Genomic DNA, 17,497 nt, shown 5'->3' with positions numbered 1-17,497 from the left:
GGACTTCGCTGCCAAAAGAGGCAGCTAATTTCACCACCTCCCTCGCCGGTGACTTAGCCGCTTCACAGATTCCAGAGCTGACGCCAAAGAAAATAGTTATTATTCACCGTTCAGCCCAGCCCGGTCAATCGCAAGTCTGCGTCTTCCGACCCGGCTTCTCTGAGGCATGCCTATACTACTAAGTCAACCAGTTCAAGTTTTGTTATATCGTCGACCTCCTCTCCATCGGTCATCACGTTAACTACCCCTTTACCACGGCATCGGTTTGCCGCTGCCGTCCGCCTGTCTAAACCTTGTTTGTTGTGGGGAAGTCACTTGCTCTGTGCTTAATTAACAAGTTATGTACATGGGATAACTAAGTAAGATACTGAGAAATAGATGTTGCTCCGTGCAACGAGCGGGAAACCAGGGGGGTTGCTTATCTGGCTCCTTTATAATTCCCGGTCTTCAGGGTAAAAATGAAGGGGAGGGAAAGAAGGAGAGGGTGCCACATACTGACCTGATGGATCTACCTTTTCCCACGTCAGCTAGGCGCAAACCATGGTTGAGCTGAACCGTCGATGGAAGGGCCGAACTAACAACCAGACTCCATCGATGAAATGTGGTGGCAGCGATGATACACCCAAGCTCTAAGTACATACTCAATGTTGCCTGACACGCCGTGTCCTGGTAACTGCCTATAATGCTCGCTCTCGAGATGCCTAAGTCCAACAGCACTAACAACCTCAATAACGCTGGCAGTGGGCGATTATCAGCTCCGCTCTGTGTTCGGCTGCGTAGTTACACTTCCGAGCTCGCTCGTATTAACTCTCTCTCCTGCACTCTTGGCTCATAATTAGGCAGCATGTTAGCATAGGTGAAGTATACCTGATGTACCAAATTTCGGCACCAGCATCAATCTCGTCCCAGACTCCAAGGCTAAGATATAAAAAGTCCAATATACCAGGTACTAAACTGAGTACAAATGAAACCATGCATATTATATTCAAGACTAGGAGAACATAACTAGTCGCATATCCTACCAGTGGACCACTTATTATACAGGCTGAAAGAATTTGCATGAGCAGAACATGAAACAACAGGGGAAAGGCATGACGGACATAACTACCAGAGCCAGGAGGAACATAACAACCGCATCATCACTCTTATATTATTTATTAACTTAAGAGCCTTGCTATGCGGTTCATGATCCTATCCCTTAAACGGAGTCGCTTTGCTCCTCCATTGCCCGGCGGTAGTTCGGACTTTGCCCCTTTTCTCAAGTGTTTCTGGCTTTTCCTAAACTCCTTATCCCGGGCCTTTTGTTCTTTGGCCTTTTGCTTCTCCCGGGCTTTTTCTTCCTTTTCAACCTCACGCCTCTGCTGACTGGTGAGGCGGGATATTTGGGCTTCGTCACGTTTCTGAACAGACTCCTTGGTGGCCGGGGGTTTGACGGTGCTAGAGCTTTCTACCGCCGCTTTCACCTGTTCGTCCGAAGATGCCAACGCCGGAACTTTGCCTGGGATGACGGGATCGGTAGTAATGAGCCTATCTGGTGCCTTTGCTGGGACTGCGGGTGCCGCAACTCCTAACTCTTCGGCCGTAGGCACTTCGTGTGCAGTGGTTGCCGGAGGCGCCTCCTCTTCTCCAGCGAGCTCCGTCTGGTTTGCCTTCTCTGCTGTATCGTGCTCTTCCTGCTTCATTAAAGGTACCGGAATAGGGGCAGGAACGGGAACTGGAGCGGCAGCGGGGGCTGGAGCGGGAGTTGTTTCTTTTGACGCTGCAGGTTCAGCTGGAACAGCGGAAGCTTGAGTTTGAACTGGAGCCTCAGGGACAACGGGGGCAACGGGAGCAGGAGGTTGCTCTGACACCTTTGCAGCCACAGCAGCGTAGCTAGGCTTCGGCGCTGCCGGCTCTGGTACCTTTTCTTGCGCTGGTGCCTCTGAGGCCGCTGTGTCAACAGGTTTCTCAATGATCTCCTTCTCTACAGTATCATTCTCTATAATCCGCTCGATATGCTTCCCAGGAACTCCTCCTGCTGCGGTTGGAGGCACATACTCAGTCACCTCAGAGTGTCTTCGAGTGATGTGCGCCGTGTGCCCGGGGCCCTCCTCGGTTTCTTCCTTGACCCACTCGTTTTTCTCCTTGATTCCGGAAGCGACCTGTTGCTTTGAGTCTGAGTCCACCTCAACAACAGTGTCAGCAACGTTGTCCTCCCATTTGTTTTCGGCATTATACCCTTCCTCTTTCTCGACAGCCTCGTTGCCTGAACTTGCATCTGGGCCCCTGTCAGCGGTTTCAGCCTCTCCATCGGCTGGAAAAGCGCCAATGATAGGCATTTCCGTGCGATGTGCGGCTCCGAGTGTTGAGGAATCTCTTCGGGGCGTCTCTGTGGCTCGTGTGCTTGACAGCGGCCGCTGTGACTGTGCTTCTTCCACGTATGAAGTCCTCTTGCCAAATAAGGCTGCATTGGCGGCTGCTCTGGAGGCTGCATTATGGTCATTGTGAACTCCAAGCTTGGAATCTTCCGCAGACCAAGTGGGAGAAGGAGGGCCATGTGCTCCCTGGGTGAGATTTGCGCTCGCGCCCGAGACATTCACTGGGTCTGAAGGCCCCCTTGCATGGATATTGCTGCTCGTTGCCGCAGCTCCATTATGACCTGGTTATTTTATATCCAGTAAGTATTATTGGCACATAAGTGTAACCACACTAAAAACGCACACAAACAGAACAAACTAGATCTCGGAGAGGCGCATATCAACCTTTTGAGAATGATAATGGACGAGGCTTCTCGACAGACTCCTTCTCGTCACTGGATGCACGAGCATCTGCAATTGCGGACGCCACCTGTGGCTTGCTCTCATCAATTGCAGCCGGTTTAGAAGCTGCGGGCGCCAGGCGATGCTTCCCCTTAGTCTTCTTCTTTTTCTTCCCGGTGTTCGCCTGCGTAAAATGCGATCCCTGTCCCGACATCATGTTTGCTGCTGGCAGCCGCACCTGGCGAGTCAGGTTCCCTTCAGCTTGACGGATATGCCGGGTGAAATGGATGATTCCGATTTGGGAGGGAGGCAAAAGAGGGAGGGGTGATTGAATAATACAGGCAAGATGAAAGAGGGGGCCAGGAGGTATATAGGTTAGCCGACGAGGTTGACTTACTACCGATAGCAACACCTGGCCTGGCGATGTGACGGAGCCAACTGATATTTGCAATAAATTAGGGGGTATATGGTATGTATAATTGCTGCCCACCCCCAGGCCTATATACCTTTTCATCCCTTTGTTTGCTGAACGGTAACCAAACAAAAGGCCTAGAAACAACAGGAAGGGGGCCGAAGCCGTGGTCGCAGCGTAGCTCATGTGGCGGGAGCTGGTCTGGTAGAGATGAGGTCATAAAAATCCAATCTGGCTCTTCAAAGTTGGCGTAGTATCGTCCCATGCAAGGTATCTATACAAGCTTGACAACACGATACCATGGCACAAAGAAGTACATTCATTTCAAAAAAGAGGGATTCCCTCTTTCTATGTACGCATGCAAAAAGCCGTCCCCATACTCCAACGGGGGAGGGGAAAAAAAAGCAACCAGGACGGCCGACATGGCCATTATGTACTGCTGCCACGAAGGGTCGCCGGTAAGGCCCGAGGAAGGCAGGCCTGCGTTTTGCACGGCAGCATCACAATTTTTGGCTGCAGAAGCTTTGGTCGGCTGGGATCCGTCAGCTCTGCTCTCTGCCAATAGAGGGACTGCAAGAACCGCTCGGAAACGCTGTCAACTGACCAACTGCCCATATTGTCGTAAGTGGTGGGCTGATGTCGGCAATCTTATATGTTTGGTTAATAATCGATGCAGATGCAACGGAAGCACCGTGTAGTTAGTTAGCTTTTATTAGCCCTGTTCCCGATTATTATATAGCCCTACAGCCTCCCCCTAGCAGCATCCATCGTCGATAGCCCGAACAGCCCTGTAGACTAGGTAGACTAGGCTGGTTAATTTAGTCCAGCTAAGGGTAGCTCAATTCCCAGCCATCTCGCGAGGAGCGCCACCGGACAAAATGCCGCAGGAGAAGAGACGAGAATGGGAGAGAAAAAAAGGAAAGAAAAAGCACCACCGGACATGTCATGCCAGAGAGAGTTGGGCGCCATCCACCATGTCCACCGTCACCGCCAGCCCAGCCAGCCATTGAGCATTCGCCTTTTTAGCTGCGAGTCTCCCCCTTGGCCGGTGGCGGGCTTGAGGATCCATCTCAACCAGCAGATGGAAGGCCTAGAAGGAAAAAAATGTGAGGGAGAAAGGTTTCAACCCTCGAATAATATGGGTTTGATGGATAATAATTCCCGGCCCTAATATTAAAATACTGGGGAAGAAGCGAGTTCAAAGAACTCTGGCAGTCTTCTGCTTCTTCTTCTTTTTGTCCTCTCTCATTTTTTTGCACTCCTCTCCTGATTCTGCGTCAGGTTCTTCATTTGGTGTTAATTAATTGAGCAGCTGAGAGCGGCCCCTGTGTTTCGTTTGTCAGGATCCCGCCTGTTGTAGTTGTTTCGCAGTGCTCACACGGCCCTGAGCGATTTGGTTTCTCTGCCTGGAGAGGAATGGGAGGCAGGCCATCCTGAGATATTTCTCTCCAATTTCCCTTCTTTTACTGTGCATTTTCCATTCCTTTTGTCGCGTTTTGGGTGTTGGCCGTTCGTCGTTTTAATTGCATGACATCTCGGTCGTTCTTGAATACATCTCGATCTAGGGCTCTGGCTGTGTTTCTCTCGACAGCATGGGACTGGGGCTTCGGGAGAGAGTGAAGAGAGCCATCTTCAGCTCTCGTCCTGGTCTATCTAGCCATCCTTCATCGTCCCGGCTGGCTGAACGCCTCGAACAAGCAAAGGAGTACACCATTGCCGGCCCATCACAGAATAAACTGCAGCACCGGCACCGGCACCGGCACCGGCACCAGCATCAAGATCAGCATCAGCACCAGCAACAACAACAACAGCATCACAATCAGGACCAGATGCATCCGCCGACCTCTCCAACAACGAAGAAGTCATTCCGCGCAAGCATCATCAAGACGCTGTCCCCACGGACATCGAATCGGAAAAGCAAAATCGAGGAACCCTGGCCCAAGATCGAGCTGTACAAGCCACACGAGATTCCGCGGCCAAAGTACCGCGGGCCGGTCGACAAGAGGCACCTGGCAGTGCTGGAGGCGTACTCGATCGTGCAGGCGACAGAGGGCTACAGACAGCGGTCCATCGACTCGTCTGTCTGTCCGCTGGCGACCAACCTGCCATCGAGGCGAGACAGCGTCACAAGCATCAGCGAAACGGTTATAGTGAGACGTCCCGGCGATGTCGAGGATGGAGTTGGCACAGGCGAAGGTGCAGGCGAAGTCGAAGGTGATGTCGAGGTTGAGGTTGAGGTTGAGGTTGAGGCTCAAGTCGACGACGATATCAACATCCGCAACACCAACCGCGACTCCTTGCAAGACGAGGAGGACTCGAACACCACGTCGACGGCGAGCTCTGACGAAGGCGCAAATGTCAGCTCGTCTACGCTTCTCACGTCGCATACGGAGGACGAGCACCTGCAGCATCTCCAGAAGCAGCAGCGCCCGTCAGTGACGAGACTGAAGCGGACGACGGCGTTTACGGCAGCGGACCTGCACCACGCATTGAATTCCCTTTGATACACGAGTTTACGACCTACGGACGGCCTGTTTTAGTTGTTATTGTTTTTTTTTATCTTACAAGAACCATTGGGAGTACGGGCATCTATATAGACCACGGCGCTGGGGGGGTAACAGGACATCTACACCGGTTAGCATGGAGTTACAATAGAGCAGATCATGATAGATATATATTCCCATTTTTATTATTTTATTTTATTCCTATCAGTCGCATATAGATAATAAACATTCCTTCGTTAGTCGTATAGATGGCAAAAATGACACATCTACTCCTCGTGAGTTACGGCCATGTCCATCACTTCGACTCGGCCTTTGCCCTTGGTCTCTCCGCCGATGAACTCACCCAGCCCCTTGAAGGCCCCCGGCTCCGCAAAGCCCAGGACCTCCCATTCGTCGCCGCCTATCACCTCCTGCGACTCGATCTGTTCCAGGTAGCTGAGGATCCGGTCCTTGACGGTCCCCGCAGCCGCAGCTGGAGCCGGGGTAGAGGGAGACGCAGAAGCTTTACTCTGGTCGTCCTCTTCGTCGTCGTCGTCAGCGGCGGCCTTCTTACCCTTTTTCCCCTTGCCTTTCTCCTTTTTGGACGATGAGGGCGCGCTGCTTGCGTTGCCGGATGCACCAGTCGAGGATGGCGTTGTCCGGACGGGCTGTTTCAGTATAGAAGTAGGGCATGTAATACGGAGACGCATCCTGGCTCGCATGACGGGTATAGGCTGCCAAGCGATCAGGGCCTTCATTGCGTCCAGGGCTTGGATCTTCGCTGACTTTGAAGTTGTGACGCCCGTCCACAGCGGTTTTCGCGGGGTGAGCGTCAGATCTGCTGTCTTCTTCGCTATCTCTTCGTCTCCTTCTGCCTCTGCGGTTTCATGTTGGTGTTGTTGTTGGTTTTGGTGTTGTTGCTGCTGCTGCTGCTGCTGTCCGCTGGCAGCACTCAACTGGTCCAGCGCTTTACCAATCATCCCTGTGGTGTAGACGCGTTTCGACACAGGGTCGACCAGCCTGGCAGACACTATCTCCAACACCTCCTTCTCGACCCGATCGAGGATATCCCGTCTCTCCTTCTCGCCCACTTGTACCTCACCCTTGCGCAGGATCTCCTGGATGACATCTTCTATCTTGTAATCCTTGCCAAACGACTTGGCTAGCTCTGCTGTGGGCGCAGTGTGGCCTCGGGATACGGAGAGGAAAACAGTGGGGATCTGAAGAACATTGTCCAGGTCTGTCTCAGCTCCAGATCGGTACTCTAGCAGCTTATTCTTATAGCAGGCCAGTTCGTATCTCTTCTTTCCTAAAACCCAAGTTAGCTATCATCATCATCATCATCATCTCTCTCTCTCTGTCTTTCCTGCTCACTGCCCACCTTTCTTTAACCGCACGATCGACACATTTGTGAATTTTATCTGGTTCGACGGTTGCATTATCATCGGCATTTTGGCGGTATTGCTCTGACGAGTCTCAGTTTATATATTAAATCTATTGAAATATCTTTCTTTCCTTTTATAATTTCCTTTGTATCAGAAGAGCAGCTCAACGCCGTGAAATAGAAACAACAATATAAATATAAATAATATAATATCGACTTCCGACTTCGACTTCAACTTTTTGCAGCAAAAAAGAAGGAAGTTGCAATAAGATGAGTCACGTGTGCTGACGATAAGCAGTCACGTGTATTATTACTCGTCGATGACTCAGCATGAGCCAACCGACGAATCACAACAAGAGAAGCGACAAAGAGAAAGCAACAAGAGCAACTTCTCCGTCCAGGGGCAGCCATGCATCCATCGATTAACTACTCCGTAGATAGAGGGAGACCCAGCTGCATCGATGCTGCGATGAAGGCTCATGTGGCTGTCAATCGTCGAAAAACTTGGACTTGAGAACTCTACATCGACATCAATAGCAACACAACATCCGTATCCCCGTAAAAACAACCACAACATTGCCTTAGCCGGCTTCTTGCATCCATCCTAGCCTTTCAGCTGCAGAACCTAGCCCAAGGCGACCATTGTAGGGATACTCCGGAGACAGACAACTATTCTTCTGCGTCCCAGACTGCTGCTTGTCGCTGCTCAAAAGACTCCATATAGACTGGGTGGAAGCCCTGGAAGCCCCAAGGCGGATCCCCTGCAGGAGCGGGCCGAGGCATAAATCACATGACATGACTATAACTCAGATATTTCTGATTAGATAACACTGTCCACGTGACACTTGCTTCTTCTTCCTCTTTTTCTTCTTCACTTTTTTCACCTTCAAAAAAAAAACGACCATCGAAGAACATACAAGAAGAGCACGGAGTACGGAGCACGGAGGACACTCAAGTGAAGATTATCGACATCTCTCTGGACTGGGGAATCACCGCCTGCAGGCCAGCGAAGAGCTTCTCCGTCCAAGTTACGAGTCATCGGGCGCCGCCACAGCCAAAACTCCACCGCCCGGCATCGATCGCCAACGTCATCCGGCGCTAGGAACTACCTTTCCCCAGCCTTTCTCTTCGACCTTGCCGGGCTCCCTCGTCCGCGCCCTCGTCCTTCTTCCTCTTCTTCTTCTTCCTCCCGTTTCACTCTCTGCTACCACCAACCAACCTCACATCAAGTAGCAGAACAACCACCATGAAGTTTCTTACCACCGGCCTTCTGGCCACCGCTGCCCTCGCGGCCGCCCAGGAGCAGCATGTCCTCCAGGCAGAAGACGGCCATGGCCAGGCTCCCCAGCGAGACGCCTCCATCTTCGACGAGACCCTCCAGAAGTTCCAGTCCAGCCTGGAGGATGGCATCTCCCACTTCTGGTCCGAGATGAAGACCAACTTCAAGGACTACCTCCCTCTGATCTCGCTGCCCAAGAAGCACACCCGCCGGCCTGACTCAGAATGGGACCATGTCGTCCGGGGAGCGGACATCGAGAGCGTCTGGGTCCAGGGAGCCGATGGCGAGAAGCGCCGCGAAATCGACGGCAAGCTCCATAACTACGACCTCCGAGTCAAGGCTGTCGACCCTTCTAAGCTGGGTGTCGACCCCGGCGTCAAGCAGTACAGCGGCTACCTCGACGACAACGATGCTGACAAGCACTTGTTCTACTGTGAGTACCTTGGATGTCTTTGCTTTTTTCCCTGTTTACATATGAATCAGGTTGCTGACGAGTTACGATACTAGGGTTCTTTGAGTCTCGCAACGACCCCAAGAACGATCCCGTCGTGCTCTGGCTCAACGGCGGCCCAGGCTGCTCTTCCTTGACCGGCCTGTTCCTCGAGCTGGGCCCGGCCACCATCGACAAGAACCTCAAGGTCGTCAGCAACCCTTACTCTTGGAACTCCAACGCTTCCGTCATCTTCCTGGACCAGCCAGTCAACGTTGGCTTCTCCTACAGTGGTTCGTCTGTTTCCGACACCGTTGCTGCCGGAAAGGACGTCTACGCCCTCTTGACCCTGTTCTTCAAGCAGTTCCCCGAATATGCCTCCCAGGACTTCCACATCTCCGGTGAATCCTATGCCGGACACTACATCCCAGTCTTTGCTGCCGAGATTCTGTCCCACAAGAACACCAACATCAACCTCAAGTCCGCCCTCATCGGCAACGGATTGACTGACCCCTTGACCCAGTACCCTCAGTACCGGCCTATGGCCTGCGGCGAGGGCGGCTACCCTGCTGTTTTGGACCAAGGCACTTGCCGCTCCATGGACAACTCGCTTGAGCGTTGTCTTTCCCTGATCGAGACCTGCTACAGCTCCGAGTCCGCTTGGGTGTGTGTCCCCGCTGCCATGTACTGCAACAGCGCCATCCTCGCTCCTTACCAGCAGACCGGCATGAACCCCTATGACGTCCGCACCAAGTGTGAGGACATGGCATCTCTCTGCTACCCCCAGCTTAACGCCATCACCAAGTGGCTCAACCAAGAGTCTGTCATGCAGGCCCTTGGTGTCGAGGTCCAGTCCTACGAGAGCTGCAACAGCGGCATTAACCGTGACTTCCTCTTCCACGGTGACTGGATGAAGCCATACCACCGTCTCGTCCCCAGCGTGCTCGAGAAGATCCCAGTCCTCATCTACGCCGGTGATGCCGACTTCATCTGCAACTGGCTCGGCAACCTGGCCTGGACCGACGCTCTTGAATGGCCCGGCCACAAGAAGTTTGCTGAAGCCAAGCTGGAAGATCTCAAGATCGTGAACAACAAGGACAAGGGCAAGAAGATCGGCCAGGTCAAGTCCAGCGGCAACTTCACTTTCATGCGTATCTTTGGCGCCGGCCACATGGTGCCACTTAACCAGCCCGAAGCCAGTTTGGAGTTCTTCAACCGTTGGCTCGGAGGCGAATGGCACTAGACGACGTCTGCCTGTTATTTGGATGCATGCACACACACACACACACACCCGTACTTACCGGAGTTTCGGATTTGCCATAGTTTGAATGTCTTTTGTACTTGTTTTGCCTACTGTTACTGATACAGTATCGTGTGATCGGTTTGTGATTTTTCTCGGAATTGTTTTAACACATCCCCAGGCTTTGTATAGCCGACAATAGAGCTCTACAGAATGCCAGCGTCTTTGCTAGACATCTACACATAACCATAAAATCCCCCCCATCGTAGACGATTACAAAACCAGTAAAAGAGTCGAGTTTTCTTTTTAAGAAACGGGATAATCCCATGTATTATCGCTCATATTTTTTGTAGTTTCATACATCAGACTAACGCCAGCCATGGGCAGTAAAGGAGGGGAGGAAATTGGCCCAAGGTGAGGAGATAGATTGAAGAAGCGACCGTTTCCCTTCAAAGCAGAGAAAACTAGTTCTCCGCCGTTCATGAGCGAGAATGATATTCATCGTTACATTTCTCATCCCATAACTCACACCACCCGCTCGGCCGCGCACGTACTTCATAAAAAAATGAATCGGCGAGAAGAAGAAAGACAAAAAAATGCAGAATATGGCATCCCTTCCTCCCCTCCTCCTGACCTCCCGACCATGCAGTACGCCTGCCGACATAAAGGAAGTCCCGAGACAGTACGTTTAACCCTTCTTCTTGCTGACACCGACGGTTCGTCCTCGTCGGCCGGTGGTCTTGGTGTGCTGTCCTCTGACACGGAGACCCCAGTAGTGACGAAGACCTCTGTGGGCACGGATCTTCTTCAGTCGCTCCAAATCTTCACGGAGCTTGCTGTCCATCTGGTTAGCAAGAACTTGGGTGTCCTTGCCATCGGTGATGTCACGCTGTCTGTTGAGGAACCAGGTGGGGATCTTGTACTGGGTAGGGTTCTGGATGATGGTGACAATTCGCTCGAGCTCTTCAGAGGAGATTTCACCAGCACTGCAGCAAATGCATAGATAAGTATACATATTCATTTCAATCCAAGCTGAACAATAACCCAGGGGGAGTGAAGGAGAGGAAGCCGTACCGCTTGTGGAGGTCGACGTCGGCCTTCTTGCAGACCAAATTGGAGTATCTGCGACCAACACCCTTGATCTTGGTCAAGGCGTACATGATCTTTTGCTTTCCGTCAACATTGGTGTTGAGAAGACGGAGGATGAACTGGAAGTTCGACTTTTCGCCGGATACGAGCGCTATATCACCATCATCGCCATCCCGTCAGCATTCATCACGGCCATTATATGTTATCAATTTTCATCAAACCCGCTTCCTCCAACCGCCAACTCCGGGCCAGCTGCTGCGACTGCTAGGCCCCCGGTGAAACCAGAGAAGGACAGAGAGGGTAGATAAGGGGTGTCAACGTACACATGCTGGGCGATATATGAAATATCGAATCAGCCGTCTGGCGGTTTGGGGTTGAGATGGAACAGAAATGTCGCTGCGTCGAAGTCGCAAAGGAGAAAGTCGAAGTTTCTCGTGATGTCTTTTTTTTTGTGTGGGATTCGAAAGCGCGCTAGGCCGCTTTGGGATTTTGCGTGGGAAAGTCGTTCGCTTGGTGATTATGTAAGTGTCACATGATATGTCTTTTCTGATTGGTCAGAATGTTCAGGGCGAAAGAAGCAGCGAGGGCAGCGAGTATAGCGAGTATTGTACATGCAGTTAAGACGAGTAGACCACGATCTTCCGGTATCGTAGTAAAGGTTTTATCGTGGACAGGCATTGAACTATAGTTTAGTCTAGTCCTGAGATGTACTGCTTAATATTACTGTAACAGCCAAAAGTGGTTGCAGTACGTCAAGGTAAAGGAGTGAAGTACGTATATAGCTATCTATCATAATGTAAATATATGCCGTGCCAGAACAGCATTAGACCTATCGAGTCCATCGTAGTATCAAGTCAGTCTAACATGGGGCTCAAGGAGAAAGAACAGTGTGGTAGAGGGGAAGAAAAAGGCAGTCCATAAATTATCCCCCAAGTCCGCTGTGAAAGGAGAAGGTATCCGCTTCCAAAGATCAAGAAGAGAAAAGAGCACGGATGTATATACATATACTGCCTGCTTTAGCAAACCATATCCAAGTCAAAGGGGGAAGTCAAACGAAGTGAACAAAATCATATCTTTTTTTTGAGTGTGGTCAATCAAGTATAACGCATCAGAACAACGTAAAATTGGTATAAAACGACGTGTTTGAGTGGGCAGGATTAGAGAACGGCTTCGGTCAGGCAGCCCACAAGAAACGAGGAGAGTCATGAATCATGAGAATGGGTAGACTGGGGCCTTGACAATGACATTGCCAGCCCCCTTGCCTCGAACTTCTACAGCGACAAAGGCGGCAAAACGGATACGGTTTTCATTCTCCTTTTCGCGAGCAGCTTCGACAGCTTCTTCACGTTCTCGGAAATGGCCGGATGGCGGCCGCATGGAGTCCGTGGAGTTCCCAGGTCCAGAATGTGGCTTTTTGCTTATCAGCGAGCCAAAGACTGACTTCTTGCGGCCCTGGCTAGCTGGCTGAGGTTGGGTCGGGAAGTTTGAGTCTTTTTCATCTCCGGCTGTCGCCTCGGAAGAGGAGATCGCTGCCTCGATTCCCTTGATAGATGACTGGTCTACCCTATCAGTTGCAGCGGAGGATGGTTCCGAGCCCAGTCGTGGCTCTATTCCGGGGTTGGAAAGGGGTGGTAGGCTAGTCTCGATTTTCATATGAGAGTCTGTGATTGTAGCGCCAGGGAGGAAATACTCAATGAAGATGTCTCTTGATTCTAGGGGTATATTTGCGCTGATTCCAACGGCGAGCTCAACAATCATCGCCACGCCATTCTCTAGCCCAGGAGGAGGAGGTGTCTTCAAATTCATCTCTAAGCTAGCTGTGAGCTTCTCAACGAGATTTCGAGTCAAAAGGGTTCGGTGCTCGTCAGCAAGTTTGCTCTGAAAGATATCACCGAGTCCATCAAGAGTGGTGCGGCGCCAGGTAGACACCTTGGATAAATGGTTCTCTTGCTCTTCCTCGGTAACAAACTTTCCCATTCGCCGAACGTTTCGTTCAATCTGCTTCAGTTGACGGCTAAGATTAGGCTCCAGGCCTGGATGGAAATAACGGTCGAATAGTTCGTCTACGATCCAGCGTGTGAGACAAGCTCGGCCAACGGCCGTCATCTCCTTCGTTCCCACAGTGTGAGCATCCTCGTTAACGACACCCTGAAGCCAAGGGGGTATATTTTTCCAGTCCTTGCGAATGTTGAAGGAGAGGTTGTTTATGGCACCGTCCAGACGGCCCAGGCGAGTAGCATATTCGTTGTCATCTAACACAGTCCTGGAAGCGGACATGCGCTGGTGGGCAACAGTGTTTTGCAGTTGTTGTACTTGAGCTTCCTTGTCGAAGTAGTACCTTTTGACACGATTATATTTAAGCTCTGTATAATAGGGGTTAGTTTGCACAGTTGTCCAGGGCGAAAGTACAGGCACATACGTAGCTCCTCATATTTCTGGATCCAACCGTTTACATCAAGTTCAGATGCGTCGTCCTTTGCCTTTCCAGGGGGTGGGGGAGTCTCTTGTTCACGATCACCGGGAGTTGCTGACTGTGAAGAATTTCCCTTGAAACTTTGCCCCTGTGGCATGCTTGGAGGGAACTGTTGTTGCTGTCCTGAAGCCTGCTGCTGCTGCTGCTGCTGCTGTGACGGCGGCTGTTGTTGCTGCTGTTGTGGTTGCTGCTGCTGCTGCTGCTGAGAGGTATCAATGGGCTGTCTGAGACCCGTTGGTCGTTCCAGGGCCATTCCGCTTTGTGAAAGTATAGGGCCAGCAACGGGTTGGAGTGACTGTCGATAGTGAGGTTTTTGATAGTTAGAATCCGGCGATTGGTAGTACGGGTGAAGAGGGGAAGGGGGACCAAGAGACTGTTGGGATGGTGGCCTCGGGGGGTGATATGGGTCTGGTTTTGGCGAATATCTTGGGGGGATTGATACCTGGTCTGAGGACTGGTTTGGTCTATGTGTTGCCGTTGATGTCACAGCGGGCTGCGCCTGAGGCTGGTCTATTTGGAATTGGGGGTTCTGCTGTAGCTGTTGCTGCTGGTGGGGAGAAGCTCCGACTACCTGGTACTGATTGTATTGCTGCGGCCGACCCTTGTAGTATTCCTCGTGCTGGCCCAGAGGCTCAGTGCTGACACGCTGGATCTGGGGAGGCTCAAATGGCTGGATGTCGAGGTGAGACGACGACCGACTGGCACCTCTGGCGGGGTAGATGGATGGAGGCAGGCTGGGTTGAGACGAGTTGTTAGGGAGCTGTGGGAGCTTCTTCTCCGTAATATCAATCTCCTCTGGGTCCAGAGCTGGATCGGAAGGCGGGAGCGGGCCGACTTGGTACGGCTTTGGGTGAGGGATTGGGTTACTAATTTTCTTCCTAACAGAGACGTTTCGACCAGGCTTGGCGGGGTTCTGGGAGGAGCTCTTATCCTTATCCTTATCCTTTGAGTGTAGGCTAAAGAAGCTTCGGCGGGATTTGCGCGGCTGTGTTTCTGTAAGCGGGGAAGCTTCAGTGCTGTGAGGAGCGGAAGGCAGTGATGGTGCGGCAGAGAGGGCGTCGATGCTGTGATCAGGCTGATGGCTCGCTGAGGGGACGAGGTTCAAGGTCGGCCTGCCACCTGCTGCCGCTGCCGCTGCTGAAGGATGGGGCGCCGCTGCAGAGCCGGATGAAACCTGGAGCGGGAGAGAGAAGTTCTCAGAACGACTTCCCGCATGAGCAGGATGGGTATAGCTGGCGGCGTTGCTGTGCTGGCCAAGTTGATACGTGCCACTGGGCAGCTCGTGGGAACCGGTGGCTGGTTGGAAAGTATGCTGCGGGTGGGGGTTCGCTGGGTGTTGTTGCTGGTGCTGCTGGTGCTGTTGATATAGCTGTTGCTGCTGCTGCGGTGGTTGATGCTGCTGTTGTTGCTGATACTGATGCTGCTGGCTGCCTTCTCTGTTATGATGAGGGTGGTGGTTCTGACTGTTGACGCTGCTGTGGTCGTTGGTGTTGTGCGGAGCCGACTCCACGGAATTCAAGAGTGTCGGCTGCGATTTGTTTTTATGGAAGAATTGCATGAGTGTTGGCTTTCCCGGGGCGTTTCAGTTGCGGCAAGCAGGGCAGAAGAGAAAGAGGGATAAAAGAGATAAGTGTCAACTATCTGAAATGCAGCCGTCTTTTCCTTTCGGTCTGGTAGTTATCCTCTCTCTCCGTCTGTCTGCTGCTTGTCCGGCCTGGTGAACAGTGGTCCTGAGGCAGGGATGGCCGGAGTCAGAAAACGGGCGGCTGGTGGGGGAGGAGAGTTAACTGTGGCCCAGTCCACGAGATGTGAGTGTCTGTACGCTCAAAGGAAAAGCCGCTGTTGGTCGGTGTTTAGCCGGCCTAGCTGGTCAGTTTAACTAGCTAACCAACCAACTGGTTAGTTGACCTATGAGCTGACTGGGGGGAGTAATATAGGGGTGTCTAAATATAACTAACTCAGGGGCGCAGTCGAGGACGCGCACAAATGCAGGCGGCGATCAGGACAGCCAGCGCCGCATCAAAGGCCAGATAACTATTAATTCGAGTCTTCTCGGACCCTCCGGGCAGCTTCAGCTAGTTTAACGAGCGACCCAGCCGGTGACAATCTGCCTGGCGCTGGCTGGTTGGGTTGGTGCAGGCGATGGAGTCGTCCATCGTATTCAGCCTAGGCGGGATAACTCTGGCGCGTCAGCGCAGTCCTTCGTAGCAGGCAGACGGGTAAACACGAAGCCTGAGGAACCAAGCAGGCCGCAGGCAGCAGGCGGCAGACTGCAGCCTGGATGTGAGGGTGAAGATGCATGGAGTTGACCGTCAACCAGAGGGGAGAGAAGTTGAAGTTGAGGTTGAGGTTGAGGTCCCGAAAAAGGCAAAAGTCACTTCACTATCAGATTTGGTGCAAAGATACCCAGCAAGCCAGGCTTAGAACGACAGACACTTGAATAGAACTGGCAGAAGATGATACCCATGGAATAAAAGCCCTAGCCAAGGGGCAGATGATAATTTCTAAATCTAAAAATGAAGAGTGCCAGAGACGGACACAATGTCTCAAGAGTTGGGAGAAGAAAAGAACCATAACTAAATGAAAAAGAAAATAAAAATTTATGGATAGCAGAAGGACTGGAGGCCTTGAAAGCTCAGCTACGAGATGGCCAGGATGGCCGATCAGACACGGACGCAGGCATAGTATCCGATTTCAAGCTTCTCGCAGGTAGGCCCAACAGCTGGATTCCACTCCTTGAGCTGGGCGACGGAGATATGGTGCTTGCGGGCAACACCCTCACATGAATCTCCCTTCTTGACCAATTCAAACGACTTGCCTGCATAGAATTAGCATCCTGGTTGAGTTGGACTCTGAAGATAGAGAAGAATTTGACTTACAGCCTGGGTTTGTTCCGGGCTTTGTGGGAGACGGCCAGCCCTGAACATCGCGGGCATGGACACCTACGACGGCAGAGGGAGTGGGTACCAAGTTGGTTTTTGTGTCACCCTTCACGCAGACTCGTGTATTGGCCTGGAGGTTTGGACAGACGGTATCAAGGTTGCTGAGCGGACTGATAAGTCATTTAAACCTATCGAGATGCAAAAAGGGCTCACTTACGGGTTCAGTCTGAGAAACTCGCTGAAAAGAAGGCCAGGGTACTGCTGAGCGACATTGAAGCATGTATCTTTGGCTTTGACGGTATGGTATTGTTTGCATCCTACAATGGCAGCACCAACAGAGCCCGGTGTAGGGGCAGGGGCATTAGCATCACGCTTGAGGTAGCTGCCCGTCGGCCTCAGTTTCTTGGTCAGGGTTGTAGGATGAACAACCATCTTATTCTCCATTCCATTGGGGAGGTTAGGGATATGTGGTGGCATGAAGGCCGGCTCAGATTGTTGTTCGGGCAGGCCAGTTCCCATTATTGGTGATCTCGTGCTCATTGTCTTTCCATGGTTACCCTCAACCACGCCCTTGTGTCCCCAGCCTGGTGGAGGAGCTTCTTTTGGTCCATGAAAGTCCCCCAATCCCCCTGTAGGAGACAGACCATCCCGCTTCTGAGCACCATTGTTGCCCCAGTCGTTAAACAAACCTGGTGGAAGTGGTTTTGTTTTCGGAGGAGGGTCATTGCGCTTCTGAGCATGGTTGTTGCCCCAGTCGTTAAACAAACCTGGTGGAAGCGGTTTTGTTTTCGGAGGAGGGTCCATCTGCCCGCGAGTCTGCTTACTGACATGAGAAGGCAGGAAAGCACAGTAAGAGGTCTTGCTCTGGATGTTTGAGCAGTCACTGTTGAGCTGGGGGTTCTACACGGCGGGTATATAGTTAGTATGGGGCACAGTTCCTAAATATCAAGTCAATGAGATGGGGATCGTACCCAGAAGATGAACTGCCTCTTGGCAACGTTGATGGTGTCTAGGAAGGCATCGCACGTAACCTTCCCTGAGGCATCCACGACGTTTATCCGGTAATGCCAGCCCTTGTGGACTTTCG

At 51.9% G+C, this 17,497-nt stretch overlaps 7 protein-coding genes across 7 annotated transcripts; 2 read left to right on the top strand and 5 right to left on the bottom strand.

Moving 5' to 3' along the window:
• Window positions 1-1,157: 1,157 nt before the first annotated feature.
• On the bottom strand, window positions 1,158-3,252 carry TRV_08058 (uncharacterized protein; the record flags this gene model as incomplete). Its single annotated transcript, XM_003017892.1, has 2 exons — window positions 1,158-2,584; window positions 2,742-3,252. 2 exons carry the CDS (start codon window positions 3,250-3,252, stop codon window positions 1,158-1,160), a joined length of 1,938 nt encoding a protein of 645 aa, XP_003017938.1.
• Window positions 3,253-4,742: 1,490 nt separating this feature from the next.
• TRV_08057 (uncharacterized protein) lies at window positions 4,743-5,654 on the top strand (the record flags this gene model as incomplete). The annotated part of the gene is made up of 1 exon (XM_003017891.1): window positions 4,743-5,654. One exon carries the CDS (start codon window positions 4,743-4,745, stop codon window positions 5,652-5,654), a length of 912 nt encoding a protein of 303 aa, XP_003017937.1.
• Window positions 5,655-5,920: 266 nt separating this feature from the next.
• Window positions 5,921-7,084, bottom strand: TRV_08056 (uncharacterized protein; the record flags this gene model as incomplete). Its single annotated transcript, XM_003017890.1, has 2 exons — window positions 5,921-6,942; window positions 7,015-7,084. The coding sequence occupies 2 exons, from the start codon at window positions 7,082-7,084 to the stop codon at window positions 5,921-5,923; spliced, it is 1,092 nt and encodes a 363-aa protein (XP_003017936.1).
• A 1,179-nt stretch (window positions 7,085-8,263) lies between these two features.
• TRV_08055 (carboxypeptidase S1, putative) lies at window positions 8,264-9,969 on the top strand (the record flags this gene model as incomplete). Its single annotated transcript, XM_003017889.1, has 2 exons — window positions 8,264-8,729; window positions 8,804-9,969. The coding sequence occupies 2 exons, from the start codon at window positions 8,264-8,266 to the stop codon at window positions 9,967-9,969; spliced, it is 1,632 nt and encodes a 543-aa protein (XP_003017935.1).
• Window positions 9,970-10,654: 685 nt separating this feature from the next.
• On the bottom strand, window positions 10,655-11,382 carry TRV_08054 (uncharacterized protein; the record flags this gene model as incomplete). The annotated part of the gene is made up of 3 exons (XM_003017888.1): window positions 10,655-10,952; window positions 11,041-11,206; window positions 11,379-11,382. 3 exons carry the CDS (start codon window positions 11,380-11,382, stop codon window positions 10,655-10,657), a joined length of 468 nt encoding a protein of 155 aa, XP_003017934.1.
• An 882-nt stretch (window positions 11,383-12,264) lies between these two features.
• On the bottom strand, window positions 12,265-15,086 carry TRV_08053 (uncharacterized protein; the record flags this gene model as incomplete). Its single annotated transcript, XM_003017887.1, has 2 exons — window positions 12,265-13,418; window positions 13,475-15,086. The coding sequence occupies 2 exons, from the start codon at window positions 15,084-15,086 to the stop codon at window positions 12,265-12,267; spliced, it is 2,766 nt and encodes a 921-aa protein (XP_003017933.1).
• A 1,105-nt stretch (window positions 15,087-16,191) lies between these two features.
• TRV_08052 (LysM domain protein, putative) lies at window positions 16,192-17,310 on the bottom strand (the record flags this gene model as incomplete). The annotated part of the gene is made up of 3 exons (XM_003017886.1): window positions 16,192-16,346; window positions 16,408-16,580; window positions 16,628-17,310. Coding segments are annotated over 3 exons (1,011 nt in total), but the record flags the coding sequence as incomplete, so codon positions are not given.
• Window positions 17,311-17,497: the final 187 nt, after the last annotated feature.

Source organism: Trichophyton verrucosum, assembly GCF_000151505.1.
Source record: "Trichophyton verrucosum HKI 0517 chromosome Unknown TV-F-b-01b06.M13f1, whole genome shotgun sequence".
Taxonomy (NCBI): Eukaryota; Fungi; Ascomycota; class Eurotiomycetes; order Onygenales; family Arthrodermataceae; genus Trichophyton; species Trichophyton verrucosum.
This window is presented reverse-complemented; position numbering and strand designations above follow the sequence as displayed.